At 39.0% G+C, this 23,023-nt stretch overlaps 1 protein-coding gene across 2 annotated transcripts in view; it reads right to left on the bottom strand.

Annotated features, from left to right (window-relative positions):
* GRM5 (glutamate metabotropic receptor 5) overlaps positions 1 to 23,023 on the bottom strand; it is a 650,668-nt gene that overhangs the window by 91,706 nt on the left and 535,939 nt on the right. For both annotated transcript variants that reach the window (XM_061406016.1, XM_061406017.1), the window contains exons 6-7: positions 19,439 to 19,607; positions 12,856 to 12,982 (exon numbers count right to left, since the gene is read on the bottom strand). In XM_061406016.1, coding sequence (XP_061262000.1) covers positions 12,856 to 12,982; positions 19,439 to 19,607 — 296 coding nt within the window. The remainder of the gene's footprint in view (positions 1 to 12,855; positions 12,983 to 19,438; positions 19,608 to 23,023) is intronic.

Raw genomic sequence — 23,023 nt, 5'->3', positions numbered from 1 at the left:
AAAGTAATCCGGGTTCTATAAGACCATAAATGTGACTTTGAATGAGGGGGAACTACTGTGTATCCTTGGACCAGGGACTAACATGATCTGGCTTACTTTTTAAAAAGGTATCTTTGCCCAGGTTATTGAGAAAGTGGCTTTAGGTCAGGGCAAGGGTAGAATAAGGATGATTAGTTAGGCGGTTATTTCACTAGTAAAGGTGATTAATCATGATTACTAGGGGCTGGATCTGTTTCTCCCGGGGGAGGTAGTGAGATGTGGCGGACTTCTATATTTGAAGGAAGAGTCAATGGAACTTCCCGACCAGTTGACCAAAGGATAAGAGAAAATTCGAAAGAGGATTCCAAAGTTACTGGCCTGAGCTACTGAAAGAATGAATTTGCCATCCCATGAAATACAGAATGCTAAGGATAGAGCAGCCTTGGGGAATCAGAAGGTAAAGACCTGGATTTCAGTTTTGGAAATGTAAAATGAAATATCTATTGCACATTCAAATAAATATGTCAAGTAGGCAGTTGAATATTCAAGTCTGGAGGTTTAAGAGAAGTCTGGGCTATATATTTAAATTCAGAAATTTGCAGTGTATAACCGAGAATGAGACTAAGAAAAGCAGTGAAGCAAATGTAGATAGAAGAGGATGAAGACTGAAGCCCGGGACACCCCAAAAGTCTATCCTTAGTTCTATTTCCACCACACAGTTAGATGTAAATGTAAGAATACTGAAAGCAGTAGACCCTAGATCTCCCCTGAGAAGGTTCATTTTTTTTTTTTTTTTTTGTCATTGAGGAAAACAGAAAAAGCGAATAATGATTCTGTTATTATCCACTGAAACCAGAAAAACTTTTGTTTGGAGATAGTGATTAAAAAAATAGATAGCAGGGGGGAAAATAATCTAGTTTCAAGCATAAGAGGAATCAAAGCATCAGTCTTGGGAATAGATTTCAATCTAGAATGAAAGACAAAAATAGGCACATGTATGAAAATATGTTAATGTTAGTGTTCACATAATATTTTTTAACATACTTTGGCAAACTGGAAACAACCAACATTAACACAAAATAATAAATGTGGTTTATGTGTCCAGTTGTTAATATACAGGCAGTGATTATTGTACTCCTTGTCATTCATGCATTGATACTGAAATAGCAGCAAAATATATTAATTAAAGAAAAAAACAGTAGAGACTGGGCACTGTAGCTGAGTTTATCAGCACTCCAGAACCTAAAAGAAATAAATAGGAAACAACAAGAAATTAAAAATAGAAAGATGGCATATGCTGTTTAGATTTGTTAGAGCTCATGACTATGATATCTTTTTGGAGCTTCCAAATTACATTAACCTGTGTGATCCATTCATTTGGAATCAGAAATCATTTGGAATCTTATTATATTTTCTAAGAAGGTAATCTAAGTGAGGTTAAAAGAGAAGTTTATAATAGTTCAACAAATTCAAATTCATTGCCTATTCTGTGCCATTTGCTGGGCTAGACAATCATTGACTTAGAGGATATTACTTTAAAATGTGAAAGACATTCAATAGAGGTTGGAACTTTTCCCAGATTTTCTCATTTATTTTTAAATCAGTCTATCTCTATATTCATTTTTAGTCACTATGTTTTTAAACTTAATTAACACTAGTCAATTAAGTGATGCTAGTGGTAAATCATCCATCTGCCAGTGCAGGAGAGGCAAGAGAAGCAGCTTCAGTCCCTGGGTTGGGAAGATCCCCTCGAGAAGGAAAGGGCAACCCACTCCGGTATTCTTGCCTGGAAAATTCCATTGACAGAGAAGTGTGGCAGGCTACAGACCACATGGTCGCAAAGAGTTGGACCCGACTTAGTGACTAAACAACAACCACCACAAAAAAGTAATAATAACTAACATAATTGAATTGTTAATAGGTACCAAACTCCGGGAGTTGGTGATGGACAGGGAGGCCTGGCGTGCTGTGATTCATGGGGTCGCAGAGTCGGACACGACTGAGCGACTGATCTGATCTGATCTGACCAAACTATTTGTGTGCTATTTAATCTCTCCAGTAATTCTATGAACTAATTACTACTGTTACCTATACTTTTTAGGTAAGAGGAGCTGAAGCTCAGGGAAGGGAAATTTACATTTTCTTAAAGTCACACAGTGAGTCATTGATGGTGTGTGGATTTCAACAGGGATGTGTCTGACTCCAAGCCTTTTGATTTAAGCCACTGTTATTGGGAGATAATAAAGATGAATTGTTCAAGACATGTTTCACACGCAGTTAGAAATCTCAGCTATATTTTTTTACACTATGTTTGTCATAAATGTTGCCTTTCTTAGATAGCACTGGTGAGTATATATAACAAATGTAAGGGAAATCTATTAATAGAAAATGCTTAGGGATCCAGGAATTCTATTGTTAAAGTATTTTTTTTTACAACTGGTTAGAAAGCATCACTAAGAACAAAGCTAGTGGAGGTGATAGAATTCCAGTTGAGCTATTCCAAATCCTGAAAGATGATGCTGTGAAAGTGCTGCACTCAATATGCCAGCAAATTTGGGAAACTCAGCAGTGGCCACAGGACTGGAAAAGGTCAGTTTTCATTCCAATCCCAAAGAAAGGCAATGCCAAAGAATGTTCAAACTACTGCACAATTGCACTCATCTCACATGCTAGTAAAGTAATGCTCAAAATTCTCCAAGCCAGGCTTCAGTAATATGTGAACCATGAACTTCCTGGTGTTCAAGCTGGTTTTAGAAAAGGCAGAAGAACCAGATATCAAATTGCCAACATCCACTGGATCAAGGAAAAAGCAAGAGAGTTCCAGAAGAGCATCTATTTCTGTTTTATTGACTATGCCAAAGCCTTTGACTGTGTGGATCACAATAAACTGTGGAAAATTCTTACAGAGATGGAAATACCAGACCACCTGACCTGCCTCTTGAGAAATCTGTATGCAGGTCAGGAAGCAAAAGTTAGAACTGGACATGGAACAACAGACTGGTTCCAAAGAGGAAAAGGAGTATGTCAAGGCTGTATATTGTCACCCTGTTTATTTAACTTCTATGCAGAGTACATCATGAGAAACGCTGGACTGGAAGAAGCACAAGCTGGAATCAAGATTGCTGGGAGAAATATCAATAACCTCAGATATGCAGATGACACCACCCTTATGGCAGAAAGTGAAGAGAAACTAAAAAGCCTCTTGATGAAAGAGAAAGTGGAGAGTGAAAAAGTGGGCTTAAAGCTCAACATTCAGAAAACTAAGATCATGGCATCTGGTCCCATCACTTCATGGGAAATAGATGGGGAAACAGTGGAAACAGTGTCAGACTTTATTTTTCTGGGCTCCAAAATCACTGCAGATGTTGATTGCAGCCATGAAATTAAAAGACACTTACTCCTTGGAAGGAAAGTTATGACCAACCCAGATAGCATATTCAAAAGCAGAGACATTACTTTGCCAACAAAGGTCAGTCTAGTCAAGGCTATGGTTTTTCCTGTGGTCATGTATGGATGTGAGAGTTGGACTATAAAGAAGGCTGAGCACTGAAGAATTGATGCTTTTGAACTGTGGTGTTGGAGAAGACTCTTGAGAGTCCCTTGGACTGCAAGGAGATCCAACCAGTCCATTCTGAAGGAGATCAGCCCTGGGATTTCTTTGGAAGGAATGATGCTAAAGCTGAAACTCCAGTACTTTGGCCACCTCATGCGAAGAGTTGACTCATTGGAAAAGACTCTGATGCTGGGAGGGATTGGGGGCAAGAGGAAAAGGGGACGACAGAGGATGAGATGGCTGGATGGCATCACTGACTCGATGGACATGAGTCTGAGTGAACTCCGGGAGTTGGTGATGGACAGGGAGGCCTGGCGTGCTGCAATTCATGGGGTCGCAAAGAGTCAGACACGACTGAGCAACTGATCTGATCTGATCTGACCATTATGATGTCTGATATTTAGAAAAGGATATTTTCCACAAGTAGGCTTTGATAGGAAACTAAATGTGAAATAGTGATTCACGTGCTTCGAAACAGCTTGGTTATATTCGAAAAAATATTTATGAATACACATTCCTTAAAAATATTCCTTAGAGTTTTGCTTTCTCCTTAAAAATTCTTCTCCCTTTTACCTGGTTAACTTCTCATTTAGACATGAACTTTGATTTGGACATGAAATTTTATTCCATTCCATGACCTGGTTAATTTTTTTCTCCTCCAATATAATCAGCACTTACTCTCATGTAAGCAGTTTTTTTTTTTTTTCCTTCTGTCTTCCTTCCTTCCCTTTGTTGTTCTGTTCATTCATTCATTTTCCCTTATTCCTTCTCTCTCTCATTATTAGACAAACGTTAGATTAGTTTCCATGTATGCATGGCGTACTTAACGCATTGAAATTGCTCTTTATTTGTGTGTGTGTCTGCCCAGGCCCTGGAACGCTCGAGGGTGGGAATTGTGACTCCATGATCCCTGTGTGTCCAGTGTCCAGTGCTTTGTTTGAGCCTCACTGGGGCTATTTGCTAATGAGTGTTTCTGTCCTTTGTGCCGCCAATGCAAATTTAATTATTGTATGTATTATATGTTGTACTCTTAGTGCGGTTATTTAAGTCAACCTTCTTCTACTGTGGACATCTGATGCATAGAAATGGGAGGTCAGACACTTGACATACTTATTTTAATCAAAAGAACCTAGCACAGTGTTGAAAATAGTGTAGAAAGTTGATTAACAAAAAGAACTTTTGCTGAATGAATGAGTAATGGGATAGACAGCTTGTATAGCATGTATTTCCATTCAGATTATTACTTAACTTAGAAGCCAAGAAATTAGAGGTTGCATTATGAAAAACTATTCCATTTAAAATACTAACAGGAACTACTTATTACCACTGTAATTATAAAAAAATAAGCATATTTCTTATCTAAACATGTAACAAATTTCCTCTAAAGAACCAGAAACACATAATAAATGGAAAGAGGTTTTTTTTTTTTTTACCCTTTCCTCATCCAAAGTGAATTGTAATAATCAAATAGGCAGCACTTTTTACAAACATTTCAAATGAAAAATATCAGAGCAACCTGGAGATAATTAACATGTAACCAGTTTGAAAGCTGAATTTTTTTCTCTTTCTATAATTTCCTGAAAATACAGGGCTCCCAAATGTAATTGTGAAGAGAGACATGTGGTGTAGCATAAAATGGTGGAATCATAGTGGCTGGGCTTGATTTTCCACTAGCTTTGTGACCTTGAGCAATTTATAGAATCTTCCTGGGTCTTAGTTAATTCAGTGGTAAAATAATATGTACCTCATTGGATTCAAAAGGGTAATGCTTAAGATAGTTAAAAAATATTGGTGATGAAAAGCAATTCTTCCCATGTTTCTATTTACTCGTTAAAAGGTAAAAAAATAAATAAATAAATAAAGTTCCAAGAAAAGTAGGGCAAACCGAGGAACATAGATGAAGGCCACATTTGTAAGAAGAGAGTAACTCAAATGCCAGAGCTGTGAAACTTGTCAGCAGTTCTGCCTCCTTGGAGCTCATCCCCCTTCCACCCTGCCAGGGTTCCCACTAACTCTCTTTTGTTTGACTCTGTTCTCTTTTTTTCCCCTGAAGTGAAGATACAAAGGTTCCAAAGCAATTAGGTAACTTAGGGAACCACAGGACTTCCTAGAGAATGTTCCTACTGACATTAAAATGTAGATGGGTACTGCCCTCCCTCCATTTTACAACTTTGCACTCTAAGTTATATTTCTTTATGAGTGAAAAGCAGGGAATCATTCTTTCTGTCATAAAGCTTCCCACCAACTTACTTCTTGAAAGTCATGTTGTTGTTGTTTTATGCTTTTTCCTTTTACTTGGGTTTGTTGGAAGGTTGCCAGAGTTGGCATACCCACCTGAAAGTGTTTCCCTGGCTTTGGCTTTGGCCTGGGCAGCTTGTGATCTGCTGCTTATAACCCATCCTAAATTCTCTGAAGGAAAACAAAGATGCTTTCTAGTACAATATTTGCATGTACTGGTGGGGAGTTGTGTTCAGTGAAAAAGTTGTCTTGGCAGAAAACTGAAGGGAATTTTCTGAGTGCCTAGCCCAATTGTTGCCTTCCACTATTTCTTCCTTCCTCTTTCAAACCAGACCTCACTGAAGTTACATTCTTGTCTCAGGGCAACAGTGACCTCCTCCTGTTGACTGTAATTTCTGATCTCTTCATTGCCCTTTATTCCCACTGCATCGTCACAGTCCAAACCACCAACAGATTCACGCTGTGACTTGCAACATTTCATTCCCATGGTTTTCTCTCTCCCTCCTTTCAAAGTCCCCAAATGGAGTCTTTATTTTAAAATTTTATCTTTTAATATTCAATTATTTAACTAGCTCAAATAGTATAAAGTATTTTAAACAAATTTTAAACACACAGGGAAGTATAGAACAAACATAAACATCTGGATTCAACAGATACTGATATTTGGTCATTTGTTTCAAATTACATACACATACAACTTACGGATATAATTAAAAACCCTCTTATAAATCCTACCAGACTCCCTCCCATCTGTTTCCAGATGAAACCACTATTCCGAAATCAATATCCTTTCTACTCATGTTTTTAAACAACACTAACACTTTACATTGACTATATGAATGATATTTATAAAGTAGCCCATCATGATTGCAGGTTTCTCTGGTGGCTCAGTGGTAAAGAATCTGCCTGCCAATGCAGGAGACTGGGGTTCGATCCCTGGGTCAGAAGATCCCCTGGAGAAGGAAATGACAACCCACTCTGGTATTCTTACATGGGAAATCCCACGGACAGAGGAGCCTGGTGGGCTACAATCCATAGGGTTGCAAAAGAGTCAGACAAGACTTAGCGACTAAACACCAGTAACAACTATCATGATCGCACTTCCTTTTCTCATTCAATTTTTGGATACTCCTGGAAATAATACTTGCTCTGTTTAAAACTATTCTCTCTGCTCGAATGTAGACATAAGGTCAGAGAATTTTATGTTTTGGTCAGAGAAATGTTGACATTTTCAGTACTTAGAACATTGCCTGGGATAAAGGCATTGCTAGTTATATCACTGTTGAATGAATGACTACATGACTGAATGAATATATATAATGAGTCTTGATTTCCTGTAGAATAAACTTTAAAATAGTTACCATGCCTTATGAAGCCCTGCAAGAGCTGGCCTTTGCTTGGCTTACCTGTCTCATTCCCCCGGGCTCTCAGTTCCTCCTCAGTTTTTGTATTCTAGGCCCCAGACACTCTTCTCTTTCATTTGAATTTGGCCAACTTCCATCTTTAATTCCTACATGGATATGCAGTTCATTGAGGAGGCAACTCTAAACGTCATCCAAGCAGCTTCCAATGACACAGGCTCCTACACCATTCTAGTCTTCTCTGTTGGCACTCAGCATCTTATTACTTGTCAGTATCTAGGATGATAATCACTATGAGGGCAGCGATCCTGTTTATCCTCTTCACTGCCAACATGGATACCTGAAGACTGTTAGACAAACTACTTGCTGTCATTAATGAAAGTGACTTGAATTAGGAATATTGTCTATGTTCTGCCCTCATCCCCATTTAAAATCTTTCTTTTCTTTCTCGTTTTCCTGCCAGGTTTCCGTTCTTTCTCTTTCTAATTCTTGGTTCCTGGTTACTTTCAGTTTATGATGGCTATTAAAAATATTGTTGGCGTGATATTGGGGCTTCCTCAGTGGCACTAGTGGTAAACAATCCGCCTGGACCAAGAGATGCAGGTTCGATCCTTGGGTCAGGAGGATCCCCTAGAGTAGTGAATGGCAACCCACTCCATTATTCTTACCTGGAAAATTCCATGGACAGAAAGGCCTGGTGGGGGCTACCGTCCATGGGGTTGCAAAGAGTCAGACACGACTGAGGGTGCATGCACACACACACACACATTTATTTTAATGGAGTTATTGATGGAAATACATTCTCATAATACAATATTATATGCATCTGTATGTGTGTGTGCAAACAAGTAACCCACAATCTTACCTCTCATAAACATTTTTTAACAATAGGTAATGTGCATTTCAAACATCTTTCTGTGAATATATACAAGGAAATGGCTAAATATAATATAGACATTAATGTCAGTTGACTGCCTCTCCTAGTTGTTTTTGCAGTTATTTAATCCTAAGATCTCTAACTGTGCTAACAATCTTACAGAGTTGTATTGGAATTAAACAAATTAACATTTGTATGAGGCTTCAGCCAGTTCCTGGCACACAGGAAACATTATGTGTGTGTTAGTTGCCATTATCACAGTGAGGGCACTGACCCGGAGTGACCTGAGCTGTCATGTTATAGGCTGAAGTAGGGCAACTGTAAGCCGAGTAGGTAGAAGAAAGACCCAAGCATCTCTGTAACAAGGTTTGGAATAGCTGAAGCCATCAGAGCAGTCGTCCGGCTTAGCTAGCAGAGCCAGGTGCCAAGTGACTGAATCAGAGTCAGTGAGATAGCTACAAACAGCTATAAGCTCTTTGGAAAAGTGCTGCAGATCTTAATTAAAAGTTAAACTTCATGTACTGTCAGTGTGGAGACCTTTCCAGGTTTAGCACTTATTCGCCTTTCTCCCCTCCCACTTTCTCCCCGCTATCCCTGCATATAAACATGCTCACACATATGCATGGAGCAAGAGGAAGGTCATTTCATTCTTCTGCTTGAAAAACTTCCCTGGCCCCACACAGTCCATAGGCTAAGGTCCACACTCCTTAGTTAAAGCTGTCTTCAGAGGATGGCCCTAATACTTCCATCTTCTTTTTTTTAACATTCCCCATCATTTATTGCAGATTGACACACACTTACTGAGGGCCTGCTCTGTGTCAGGCATGGTGTTAGATGCTAGGGACGCAAAGATAAGTGAGATACAGTTATGTCCTTGAGAAACTAAATGATTCAGCAGTAGTGGGGGGTGGGGGGAGATAAGGATATAGGACCTTAAAATCTGTTTGAAAATGTAAAGAGGGAAGCAGAATTTGCTTTAGAAATACAGAATAGGGGGCTTATCAGTGGCTAAGTACAGCAAAGAAAGTATCAGAGAGAAGGTGACATCTAGGCAGAGGTGAGCAGGAATTATTCAAGTAAATAAGGCAGGGAAGGTAACACATGTATGGACATGGAGGAATCAAATAGTGTTGTGTGTAGATGAGAAATTATAAGCAGCCCTTGATACTAGAATGTAAAATGAGAATCGTAAAGTGGTGGTGAATGAAATTAGAAAGATCATAGGAGGGTGAGGGAACTCTATGCCAGGTTGAAAAACTTGGATATATCCCTTAGAGTTATGAAAACACTGGTAAGTGTTGAGCAATTAAATAAAATGGACAGATCTGTATTTGGATACATTATGTACTAGTGGGATGAAAAAACAGAGGCATGTAGCATAAATTTGGGAGTAGAGAAATAAAATGGGAGACTACTGCAATAGTCAAATGTGAGATGATAACTTAGCTAAGGGAAAAGTTTTACAAATAAATGGAGAGGAGGGATAAAAATATTTAGCAGTGCCAATAGGAGAACTTGTTGAGTGACTGGATATGGGTGGCCAGGGAGAGGGGAGAGTTTATATGACTCACTTCTTTTTATTTGGAGAAATGAGAATGATGGTGCCATTCAGAGCCTCAATGCTGCATACTCTTTCCAGTATGATCTTCTTCACTTTAAAAATTTTTAATTTTATTTTTCTCTTTCTTTTGTGGCCACACCATGCAGCATGGAGGATCTTAGTTCCCTGAATTAAGGGGGAATTGAACAGGAATTGAACCTGTGCCCCCCTGCATTTGAAGCCTGAAGTCTTAACCACTGGACTACCAAGGAGGTCCTCTTCTTCACTGTTTTAAAAGTGAACTTGAAGACTATGCCTCAAGACTAAACCTTCTTAAATTTCCCCAGGGTTAGGTGTGGCCTTCTCCATTTTTCCATAATACTTTGCTCATTCCTCCCCTATAGCACTTGGTCGTGAATATACAAATAAAATTTTTTTGTCCTGTGTTTTGTAAAATTATCACAATGAGCATGGTCTACTTTTTCATTCAACAGAAAAGAATTTTATTATTACTATTTGGACTATAATAATGTGCTGGGAAAACTGGGGTTAAAAAACAGACATAATTCTTATATAATTTACCATCTTGTTGGGAGAGAGATAAGACTCTTTCCCTCTCCCAGGAGAAGCGGTTATTGTTTACATGCTTTTCTCCCACTAGATTATTAAGTTTCTTGGAAAATTAGACTAATTTTATATTTCCAGTTTTTCTATTTATCTGTTACATTTTCTGGTACACACTAAGGCCTTAATTTGTTAAATGAATTCATACTTGAAAATCTCAAAGACATCTCCAGCTGATCTTGTCTAAAACCAAACTACTGATCTTTATCAAAAAAAGCATTTATTTCTCCAGTCCTCAAGGCAGAAAACTGGGCAGCCTTACTTAATATCCATTGCAACCAATCATCTGTATGTCCCGTTGATTCTACTCCAAAGTACATCCGAAATCTTCCAATGCACTGTTCAGCCCAAGACACCAAGAACTTTTGGTGCCTGCAGTGGCAAGCAGCGGTAACCACCCCATCTATCTCCCTGGTTCCACTTTCCATTCATCTCCAAATTATTCTCCCCCACAGCAAACAGAATAATACTTCAGAAATATGCATCCAATCATGTTTTCTTCTTCTACTATACTCCCTGCAAAGTTTCTCAATGCACTTAGGATTAAACACGCAAATCCTGAACCTGTTCTGTAAGGCTGTATGTGAACCAGCCCCTGCTCTCTTTATGATCTCTTATCACATCGTTTTCTCATTGGCTTATCCATAAATAGACCATTTATCTTAGCCAGAAATGCCCTTCTCATCATTTTTTGATAGCTACGTCTGTATTTATCACTTAGGTCTCTGCTAATTTTCACTTCTTTAGAGAGATCTTTTATGATCACAAATTTAAATTATGTCTCCCCTACTATATTCATTTTCTAAAAATGCTTATTCTTTTGCTTCATACTCCTTAACACAATCTGTCTGTGCCTGTGTATGTGGGACAGGGGGAGGGAGGAAGAGGAAAAGAGTCATATCTCTCTCCCAACAAGAGGGTAAACTACATAAGAACCATGTATATTTTTCAACCCTAGTTTTATCCAGCACATTATTCTAGTGCAAATGGTAATAATAAAATACTTTTCTATTGAATGAATGAAAAGACCATGTTTCATTGTGATAGTTTTACAAAATATAGGACAAGAGTTTACATCATTACACTCATGTTCAAGGTGTTTAGCCATGTAGATAGTTGAATCTGTGAAATACTTGTTCAATTTAATGATAATCCATATTGAAATAAGAAGTTATGAATAGAAAAAAAGTAAAGAAATAGTATAAAGGAAAAGATCACCAATACTGATTTTTATTTCCCTCACAAGAGAACCAATTGTATTTTTTTTCTTTCTTATATTTTTACTCTATGTGTGTGTGTGCTTTATTTCATCTGTTTAGCTAAATTTAATAAAAACTTTATGTTCAGCCCTGACTTGGCTCTGGGGACACCGGAATTTATGAGTATCAGAAAGCTTATCGTCTGTGGTGAAAATGGGACTCAAATGCTGTCACAAGGTACTTGGGTGTTTTATTAAATCAGAATTTTTAATTTTTTTTAAGAAAAGGAAAGTTTTCTGCATAAATACCACTCACTGAAAACAAAGTCTTAATGTGAGCTGGTCTCAGAGGGCCCAAAATCGCAGGATTTTTAGAACCAGGCTTTTGCAATAAGCTAACACAGCTACCATGGATAATCTCTTGTCCTGTGAGGGATTGAGTGTAACACCAATGACGTTATAATCTAGCCTCTAGGAGTTTGTGTTAAATCCATCTTAATTGTAAAATGACCGGATGACCTGACCTACCAGGTGGGCCCTCTGCCTGAAATGTCTTTTTCTCTTATTTTCCTGGAAAACTTAGTTTCACAGGTCCCCTTCTCATACTTTCTGTTCACAAATCTGTATCCTTTACTTTATTGTAATCACACTTTTACTTTTTGCCTCTCTCATTAACTTCTTGACAATAGAGTGGCATATCTTTATTTTTATATATTTCAGTGTTAGGCAAAAAGGTGCATAAAATGCATTTACTAAAGGTTTATTGAATAAATTGGAAGGAAAGATGGAAGGTATCATTCGGTTTTCATATTGTAAAGATTAGAAACAACTATAAACTACCATTTTGAGAAGACAGTGACAATCATTTCCTAACATTTTTGGAGGAAAAACTCCTAAACCAAAACATCACGAAAACAACAACAACAAAAAACAACCCTCCCAAAGTACCCCCCAGATCAGGGAGACACGAGTCTTACCCTGTGTTGACATTATTTGAAAACTCTAATGAGTTAGAGGTTTCTGGTTTAGGTTAGGATAAGCACTAAGAGAAAGAAAAAGTTTTAGACCAAATTCTACCTAATTCTGTGCTAGCCTTTGGTCCTTGGACATAGCATGACGTATTTTAGTCTCTTCCCGGCCAGTGTTTCTCTCTCTACTCCTCTCTACGCCTCCACAGTTAACTGGGGTCCTTCCTAGCAACTTCTGGGAATATCCTGAAGATGGGCTGAAAATGCCCAGTAGACAACCTAAGGATTCTGGTCCAGTTTAGCGGTGAAGGCAGGAATGTAGGCTGATTTCTCTCTGAGATACAAGATTTTCATGATTAGCCTGGGTGTTGGGAAGCATTCTGTTCCTAAGGGAACTCTTTGTTGCATAAACAGTTCCACTAAGATGAGGACCGCTTGGAGATGTAACCCCCTCCCACGTCTGTGTCCTTCCGGAGTTTGGAGGGAGGTGCCTGTGCTGACATAGTGTTGCGTGTACCTGTGAGGTCGTCAGTGGGCCAGGACCCCAGCTGGCATGCCTTGCAGGTATACTCATCAAAGACATACTCGTTCTCCTTACAAGGTGTGCAGGTCCAACAGCAGCTCACCTCTCCCTTCCGGATCACCTACGGCAAATATCGACATTTTTGATTATTTTTTTTCTCACATAGATAAAAATACAGCAATCTCCTATTCAAACATACTGCTTTACAAAGCCGAAAGGGGCTTTCACATAAATTATTTCAGATGTTTTCGGTTAGTATGAATATGGACATTCTCATTTTATAATTAAAGAAACAGACTGAGTTTAAGCAACCAGTCCAACATCATAAACCTGGTTGGAGACAGGGTCAAGAATGAAATTAAGTGTAAATCTCTGGATAATTAGCTTTAGCTACCTGTACTAATGAAGTGACTGTATTTGTGCTCACAAGTAAATATGTTTACATTTCCATATGTGTAAATGTAACTGAATTTCCCCCAGAGTTTGTGCCTTTCTTTGCTTCAAATTATGAATTTTTGCTTTCTGGATTTCCCTTGGCTTCCTGCCACTAGCTGAATAATTGTTAGGGAAAAAAAAAGCCCCTCGTGGTATATCTATTAAAGTTTAAAAAAATCTATCTATATTGATAAAGCAATTAAGAATTTGTTTTGAATTCAGAGGCAGAAGATGCTTTTTCTGGAGATCACTTCTTAGACTGTTTCTACTAAAAATCTGGCTCAACAATTCATCCCATTCCTTCCTATTCTAGTAGTTTTGATTTGCTTGGGAGGAAGAGGGATAAGGTCACTGAGACAGTTATATTCCTCTTCATCTGTTTCATTTTTTAAAAAGGCAATGGAAAATAATTGAAATAATTTAACAGCTGAAAGAGTCCCAGATGTTATTCTTTAGAAATGGGTCTCTCTCTCTCTCTTTTTTTTTTTCCCCACCAACTGGTACATGAATAGCCTCTGTGGAATAGAGACAGCATTCATTAAACATTCCTATAAATAATTAAATCTGTGATTAAAAACTAGACACAGAAGTGATTACACTTCAGATTCCTTGTCTGAGATGCTAACTCTGTTAACGACCTTTGATAATAACGTCTGGATTTCTGTAGCTAAACACAGTTGTGAGCTGGCACGCCTTTCTTCTATTCTGCACTGTCCCTCGTGCTGACTTTTGGCACTCCAGCAATATAAGTAGGAAATGATGACAAAAGGACCTGAAACATCCTTTCCCTAAAATAACCAGATACATGAGGCAAAACTGCTAATCAGACCTGCTTCATCTATCTAAAGCTTCCTTCATAAGAATATTGACTGTGTACAGGTAATTTAGTGCATGCCATATGGTGTCATCTCATTGAAACTTTGGAATAGCTCTGTATAATGCAGCTAGTTTTATTTTATTCATTTTTTTGGGGGTGGGGGAGAAAACTAAAGTTTAGAGAGTTCGCACAACATGTGGGTAAATGAGAGATCAAATAATGCCTGTTGGACTTTGAGGTCATGCTCATAAATATTGAGCCTTATTGGTTTATATCAAGATAGGGTTCATGATATTTTGAAATAGGTGGAGGAAAGAGAATCAAGGGGTACCAAAGTTCCAGTCTTACTTATGGTGTTGTTCAGTCGCTCACTTGTGTCCACCTCTTTGTGACCCCACAGAGCAGTAGCTTACCAGGCTCCTCTGTCCATGTGATTCTCCAGACAAGAATACAGGGTTGCCATTGCCTCCTGCAGGGGATTTTTCCAACCCAGATTTTGAACCCAGGTCTCTTGCATTGGCAGGCACATTCTTTACCACTGAGCCATCAGGGAAGCCATCTTACTTAGAGCCACCAAATAATTGTGTAGCCTGGAGCAGTCTCCCAGCTGATTCTCTTTCTTCCAACTGAGACTAATGCTTTTGAAATAAAACCTGTGTTTAGAGTCCCCCGAGGATTAAATCTGTGGCGAAGGGAATGGCAACCCACTCCGGTATTCTTGCCTAGAAAATTCAGTGGACAGAGAAGCTTGATGCTCTATAGTCCATGGGGTTGTAAGGAGTCAAACACAGCTGAGTGAATCGAGTATCATGATGATTTGTAAACTGTGTGTGTGTTAGTTGCTCAGTTGCGTCTGACTCTTGCGACCCCATGGACTGTAACCTGCCGGGCTCCTCTGTCCGTGGAATTCTCCAGGCCAGAATTCTGGAGTGGGGAGCCATTCCCTTCTCCAGGGGATCTTCCCGACCCAGGGATGAAACCCAGGTCTCCTTCATTGCAGGCAGATTCTTTACCATCTGAGACACCAGGGAAGCCCTTGTAAACTGTAGAATACTTTTAAATATTAACTATTTTATTAGTAATATACATATACATACCCACATAGAGATATGGAATTCATTTTCAGGGTATTTTCAACCACACTTGGTAAAAAATTATCACTGGGACAGCTACTAGATTTTGTAATGCAAGGAGGCACATTTCAAATGCTGAAGGATTCTTTCTTAGCGGCCTAGCAAACAAAAGCACTTGCATTTTTCCTCTTAGAAATATGCTGACTTTCTGTGATTCAACTTGCATGGCTTTATAAATTTCAGTTTTTTACCAGAAAAGCTCATGACCTTTTCCAAGATTAATTCCAATTATTATGATCTTTTTTGAATTGATAGGGACAACATAATGTCTTCCGATCATTAAGAACTGGTTTGTTTTACCTTTTGTCATTTGTTATATATGTTCTGTTTCACATTCATTTTGAATACAAGAGGTGCTGACAGTTCTTTCAGACTAATTTCCAATCTTTTTGAACACCCTGGAAGTAGTATGCTTTCCTTATGAATAACAATATGTAAAATATTTGACCCTTTGCCAGACTAAGTGTCCTTTCATGGACCCTAAATTAACAAATCTGACCAATGCTATGAGGTGTTGGTATCATTAGGGAAGCTGTTCAGTGACCATTTTAAGCCATATCAAGAAAGTGTAGTCAGTTATATATTTCAGTTCAGTTCAGTTGCTCAGCAGTATCTGACTCTTTGCGATCCCATGAACCGCAGCACGCCAGGCCTCCCTGTCCGTGACCAACTCCTGGAGTCCACCCAAACCCATGTCCATTGAGTCAGTGATGCCATCCAACCATCTTATCCTCGGTCATCCCCTTCTCCTCCTGCCCTCAATCTTTCCCAGCATCAGGGTCTTTTCAAATGAGTCAGCTCCTTGCATCAGGTGGCCAAAGTATTGGAGTTTCAGCTTAAACATCAGTCCTTCCAATGAACATCCAGGACTGATCTCCTTTAAGATGGACTGGTTGGATCTCCTTGCAGTCCAAGGGACTCTCAAGAGTCTTCTCCAACATCACAGTTCAAAAGCATCAATTCTTTGGTGCTCAGCTTTCTTTATAGTCCAACTCTCACATCCATACACGACCACTGTAAAAACCATAGCCTTGACTAGACTGACCTTTTTTGACAAAGTAATGTCTCTGCTTTTGAATATGCTATCTAGGTTGGTCATAACTTTCCTTCCAAGGAGTAAGCATCTTTTAATTTCATGGCTACAATCATCATCTGCAGTAATTTTGGAGCCCAGAAAAATAAAGTCTGACACTGTTTCCCCATCTATTTGGCATGAAATGATGGGACCATATGCCATGATCTTCGTTTTCTGAATGTTGAGCTTTAAGCCAACTTTTACACTCTCCTCTTTCACTTTCATCAAGAGGCTCTTTAGTTCTTTTTCACTTTCTGCCATAAGGGTGGTGTCATCTGCATATCCGAGGTTATTGATATTTCTCCCAGCAATCTTGATTCCAGCTTGTGCTTCTTCCAGCCCAGCATTTCTCATGATGTACTCTGCATAGAAGTTAAATAAGTAGGGTGACAATATACAGCCTTGACATACTCCTTTCCCTATTTGGAACCAGTCTGTTGTTCCATGTCCAGTTCTAACTGTTGCTTCCTGATGTGCATACAGGTTTCACAAGAGGCAGGTCAGGTGGTCTGGTATTCCCATATCTTGAAGAATTTTCCACAGTTTATTGAGATCCACACAGTCAAAGGCTTTGGCATAGTCAATAAAGCAGAAATAGATGTTTTTCTGGAATTCTCTTGCTTTTTTGATAATCCAGCGGATGTTGGCAATTTGATCTCTGGTTCCTCTGCCTTTTCTAAATCTAGCTTGAACATCTGGAAGTTCACAGTTCACGTACCGTTGAAGCCTGGCTTGGAGAATTTTGAGCATTGCTTTACTAGCGTGTGAGATGAGTGTAATTGTGTGGTAGTCAGAACATTCTTTGGCATTGCCTTTCTTTGGGATTGGAAGGAAAACTGATGTTTTCCAGTCCTGTGGCCACTGCTGAGTTTTCCAAATTTGCTGGCATATTGACTGCAGCACTTTCACAGTATCATCTTCCAGGATTTGAAATAGCTCAACTGGAATTCCATCACCTCCACTAGCTTTGTTCGCAGTGATGCTTTCTAAGGCCCATTTGACTTCACATTCCAGGATGTCTGGCTCTAGGTGAGTGATCACACCATCATGATTATCTGGGTCATGAAGATCTTTTTTGTACTGTTCTTCTGTGTATTCTTGCCACCTCTTCTTAATATCTTTTGCTTCTGTTAGATCCATACTATTTCTGTCCTTTATTGAGCCCATCTTTGCATGAAATGTTCCCTTGGTATCTCTAATTTTCTTGAAGAGATCTCTAGTCTTTCCCATTCTATTTTTTTCCTCTATTTTTTTGCACTGATCACTGAAGAAGGCTTTCTTATCTCTCCTTGCTATTCTCTGTAACTCTGCATTCAAATGGGTATACCTTTCCTTTTCTCCTTTGCTTTTTGCTTCCCTTCTTTTCACAGGTATTTCTAACACCTCCTCAGACAGCCATTTTACTTTTTTGCATTTCTTTTTCTTGGGGATGGTCTTGATTCCTGCCTCCTCTACAATGTCACGAACCTCCATTATATATTTAATGGAGTGAAAATGAGATCTGGTTGGGAAAATAGAAGTTGGGATTAAAAAAGACTATATAAACATTACAACAAATTAACTAGTATTGAAAATATGGTAACAGGGAGTTAAGTTCTTCCACTGGGTAAGTTATTCCTGGGAGAAAGGGGTAGAAAAGCATATATAAAGAAATCTCCTGAAACAATCACTCAACATTTTGAAGTTACAGGTTCAAACTGTATTGCTATGAAGGGTCAAAACAGACCACTTCCATGTAGTAATTTATACCAGCTAATCTTTATATGGGAAGGGCTGGAAATTATGGACAGTTGATATTTTAAGTGAGTCTAAAAAGAGTTTCACATGAAGAGTTTAATTGCAAGATGATTGGTCAAGATGCAAATGGTTACTGAATATTAGGAGTTGGCAACCTTTTTCTACAAAAGACCAGATAGTAAATATTTTCGGCTTATGGTCGATAGCCAGGGCTGATTAAGGCTACCCCTCTAATGTTTTTTTCAAATAGCTCCCCTCCCACTTTCCACTCTCACTGTTGCTTCCATAATGCAGGGCCCTTGGCATCATTGTTGCGGTGTCCTTTTAACTTGTCTCTTCTTTCTTTATTCTTTTCTCATAACTCTTCCATGAATCTTCACTACTCAGACGGTAAAGAATCTGCCTGCAATTCAGCAGATCCCTGGGTCAGGAAGATCCCCTGGATCTCCAGTATTCCTGCCTGGAGAATCCCTCGGACAGAGGAGCCTGGTGGGCCACATTCCACGGGTTCGCAAAGAGTTGGACATGACTGAGTGACTAACACTTTTGCCTTAATATGTCAGCATCTTGGACAAAATTTTTTCAGACTCCTGATTAAAAATAAGTTCAACCTGTTTAGTATGGTATCCAAAACTCTCCACAAATGTGGCTTCAATCTATCACTGCAGCTTTCTCTTTCACAGTAACCATTTAGAGCACTGCACCCTAGCTTAATTCACTGTTATTCCAGAACAATCTGACGACTTCTGTACTTTTCCTGTTGTTCTTCCCTCTAAATTGATGACTTCCCTGCATCCCTCTCTGATATCATATCCACTTTTCATGGTTCAATGTCTGACATTTTATGGAGAAGACATTTGTTCCTTTCTTCTGTAAGAACTTATTTAAGCTCCCTTTTATTTTCTTTCTTTTAATGAAGTCATCACATTTTATATAACATTACTTCTCTGTGCCCACACGGTTGTTCCTCATTGAGACTATTAATCTTGTGAGAGTAAATGTGTCTTACTTATTTTTGCCCCACTAATGTAAACTATTACATTAGAGGAGTTTGATAAATATTTGTTGTTAATTAGAAATTGATGTGAATTCCAGCTGTGAACTCTTTATTCCCAGGAAGCACGTCTTCTAAAGGCTTACATGAGTAGACAGGGTGTAAGCATGACTCACCAGTTGGTTCAGTCAGTCCCACTGCTAAGACTGTTCTGGGTTTTACTAAGTATTGAAAGGACTTAATAAGAAAAGAATTAGATGTTTTTGACATTAGAAGCTTACTGTGGAAAAGGCAAAACAAATGTCTCAACTTGTTCAAAACATTCAGTGATAATGAATCCATTAGAACTTACAACAAAAACGAAAGAAACACAGGCTCTATTTTACCTTTATCTGGCCTTTTTCACATGGTTCACTGCACACAGATCTGATGATGTGGCTTTTCTTGGCCCACACTTCATCATCATCCATTTTTAATTCTCCATTGTCCCAGCTTCCAACATTGATATAATCAAAATAATCTTTTCCCATTTCTTTGAAGTTCATTATTTCATACCTTAGAAACAAGAATGTAATAATTATTCAGCTAAAATATAAATATTCAGCTATGAAAAAGCAACAGATTTCTGTCCTCCAAAATGTACCTATTGTCATATTAGTGACACTGGAATTTTCCATGACAGTACACTTAGAATAACAAAAAGCTTGTCTGTTTCACTTTCTCTTCAGAGACCTTTTTTTTTTTTTTTTTTTTTAAACTGTGAAGCTTACACCTGAAATAGAAAATAATCCCATGTGAGAAGGTGACTTGACCTCAGCGTGATGAAAGACAGTTTTGGAAAAACTTTAAGAAGTTTAAGGAAGTACTTCTTTAGGCTTCTTAAAAAGACAGCAAGGTTTTCATCTCCTCTGAAATAAAATGATAAATTTCCTTTGTTAACTAAGTGAGAAATTTGGTAAATCTTTAATCTTAGCTTCAGCTTTAGAGAATGTGGAGGTAATTTGGATAGGATCTGAGCCTTTCTTATTTTATCCTTTATCAATGGCTAAACTCATTGTATAAAGACACTTTAAGGAATGATGTTTAAAATAGTTGTGACAATTGACAGCTTCTAAAGTACCGTATGCAATGTAGAAATGCTGGAAAGTACTAGTACCTTGTGAATTCTCAGCCTTTATCATCTCTTGTTCTTAGGCCATGTTGTCTGTTTTATATACTCATACTTACAAATCCCCACAATATAATATTTATATTTTTGCTTTAAATAGTGATTTGTACCTAATCTGACGTTGATTCTCCATGTCTCCTCTGCTCAGTTATGGTTATTCCCAGGCATCAACATGTGTGTGTGTGTGTGTGTGTGTGTGTGTGTGTGTGCGCGCGCGCGCGCACGCATGTGTGTGTCTGACTCTCTTCGACCCCATGGATTGTATTCCGCCAGGCTCCTCTGTCCATGGGATTCTTCAGGCAAGAACACTGGAGCTGGTTGCCATTTCCTCCTCCAGGGGATCTTCCTGACTGAAGGATTGAACCCGAGCCTACTGCCTGTGTCTCCCGCATTGGCAGGCAGATTCCTTACCTCTTGAGCCACCTGGGAAGCCCCGGGCAGTCACGGGGCCTCTTAAACCTTATTTGTCAGTGGACTCCTATTTATCTGTTGGGGTCAGAAAACTTTTGCTATAATGGGACAGATAGTAAATATTTTAGGCTTTGTGAGATGGCTTCTGCTGAAACTACACAACACTGTTAGAGCAGTGTGAAAGAGCCATAGACAGTATCTAAACAAACAACTACGCCAGGGGAATCTTCCCAGCCCAGGGATCCTCTGCACTAGCAGGCAGATTCTTTACCACTGAGTCACCAGGAAAGTCCAAAATAAATTAAGCTGTGTTCCAGTAAAACCTTATTTACAAAAACAGCAGACCTGATTTGGCCTGTGGGGCAGTTTGCCAACCTGTGATCTATCCCGTTAGTGGTAAATAGTAAAGGTCCATATTTTTTGTCTATAATTCTAAAATCCTTAGAGCTCTTACAAACCATAAGGTTTTTCATAATGCACTTGGCAGCAAATCATGAGCCATTCTGAACTTATCTAGTGACAGAACTTGACCCACAGTGTCATGAGACACTTAACTGTGAATATGCATATGTTTTGCGGTAGAAATATTAATGCGTTGTTTAAGGAATACTGCTCCACAGTATGCTGCAGGCATTATATGACTGTATACTTTTGTAAACCAAAAATTCAGCATTCTGTACCACACTTGCCCAAGGGTTTCAAGAACTGTAATAGTCTAGTTATGTGAGACTTAAAAGCAGTGATTGAATTTGAGTCTCTAACAATCTGTAGTTACGCGTGCCAGTCTAAATTGTCACCTCTCCTAGCTTCCCCTGTTTAGGATCTTCCGCTTGTGACCCCAGCATTTTAGGAGAACCCCTAATCACCCTAGTCTCCTCTGGTTTATGGCCCAGGTTGAAATGCCTTTGATTCAGCTGCAACTTTTACTCTAGAGAAATAACAATGCAGTGCCTACAAATACATTTCCACGAGAACAGGGGCTTTTTGATTTTGATACTGTAATTGGCAGGCTGCTGTATCGGGTTAGGAGTTGAAGTCCAGTAGACTGAGTTAGAATCTTGACTCTATCGTATATTAGGCTGTATCTTTGGGCAAGTCATTTAACCTTTGTAAGTCTCAGTTTGTGAGCCTTCAGCTAGAAAAGAGTATGATAATATTACTTACCTCATAGGATTAAAATGTAGAGGATTTAGCTAAGTGTTTGCCTCAGAACACACACTCAGTAGATATGAGTTGTAATTATCTTGTAACTATCACTGGATTCATTGGAAAAAACAGAAAATTTGCAAACCGCTTTTTTCTGAGTTTGGCTTGTATGCTCAGGGGCCAATTCTGATTATTTATTAGTAGATTACTGTAATATCCAACCTTAGTAATGAATGAGAAGTCTCTAAACAACTGTGAATTCCCAGAAATTGTTTGCAAAATTTTATGGATATTGTCCATGAGAGAATACTTATAAATCTCATCTGAGTCTTAAAGAGATTCCTATTCTGCAAATGGTTAAGGGCCAGTGTCCTAAACATCCCCTATTCCAGCATATTTGGGAGATTGTGAATGAGACAGTGATGTTCAGATCTGTTAAGCTTTCCCACTAGAATAGAGCTGAGCCATCTGAGCTATTTCTTCATTGTCTGGTTTCTGGAACTGACTTAGGTACATGTCATGAAAACTATTGGAATGGATGGAGCTGTAGTCAACAAAGGCTATGAACAAGTCCCAAGCTGATGTCAGTGCTCCAGGGATGCACACAGGAATAATAAATCCACGGGACGATGTCGGAGCCCAGCCTTGACCTGAGCCTGAAGCCTGAGCTTATTCACTGACCTGTCCTAAGAAGTTCTGGAGAAGGAAATGGCAACCCATTCCAGTATTCTCACCTGGGAAGTCCCATGGACAGAAAAGCCTGGCAGGCTATAGTCCATGGGGTCACAAATGACATGACTTAACAACTAAACACCAAACACCAAGCTGCCTTACAATGAATGTGAAGTTCTCTTTGGCCCAGAGAAAATGCTTACATTTCTGCCAAGTAGAAAACAATATATAAAAGTCTTTATATATATATATAAAAGTCTTATCTTGGCCAACAGCTTGCATGGAGCAGTAGTCATCAACTCGCTAGAACAGAGAAAGTATCCAGCTCTCCTCTTGGCTGCCTGACTTGGAACTGCTGTCACATAGAAGTTCAGCTTGTGAGATAGTAACAGCTGCATCAGCGACAAACTCCAGCTCGCATCAGGCATGTGAAACAAGCTAGACCAAGATGGCTGGTACCATGTGTGGGCACATGGCGTGTGAGTCATGGAGGGACTCATGGGACCTTCTCTTGGCAGGATCAGCTGCAAACAGTGTAAACACAGCCTCTCCAGGCATACCTGTCAAGCAAAAG

Source organism: Bos javanicus, chromosome 29 (assembly GCF_032452875.1).
Source record: "Bos javanicus breed banteng chromosome 29, ARS-OSU_banteng_1.0, whole genome shotgun sequence".
In the NCBI taxonomy this organism is placed as follows: Eukaryota; Metazoa; Chordata; class Mammalia; order Artiodactyla; family Bovidae; genus Bos; species Bos javanicus.
The sequence above is the reverse complement of the archived record's forward strand: the minus strand, read 5'-3'. Positions and strand labels throughout refer to the sequence as shown.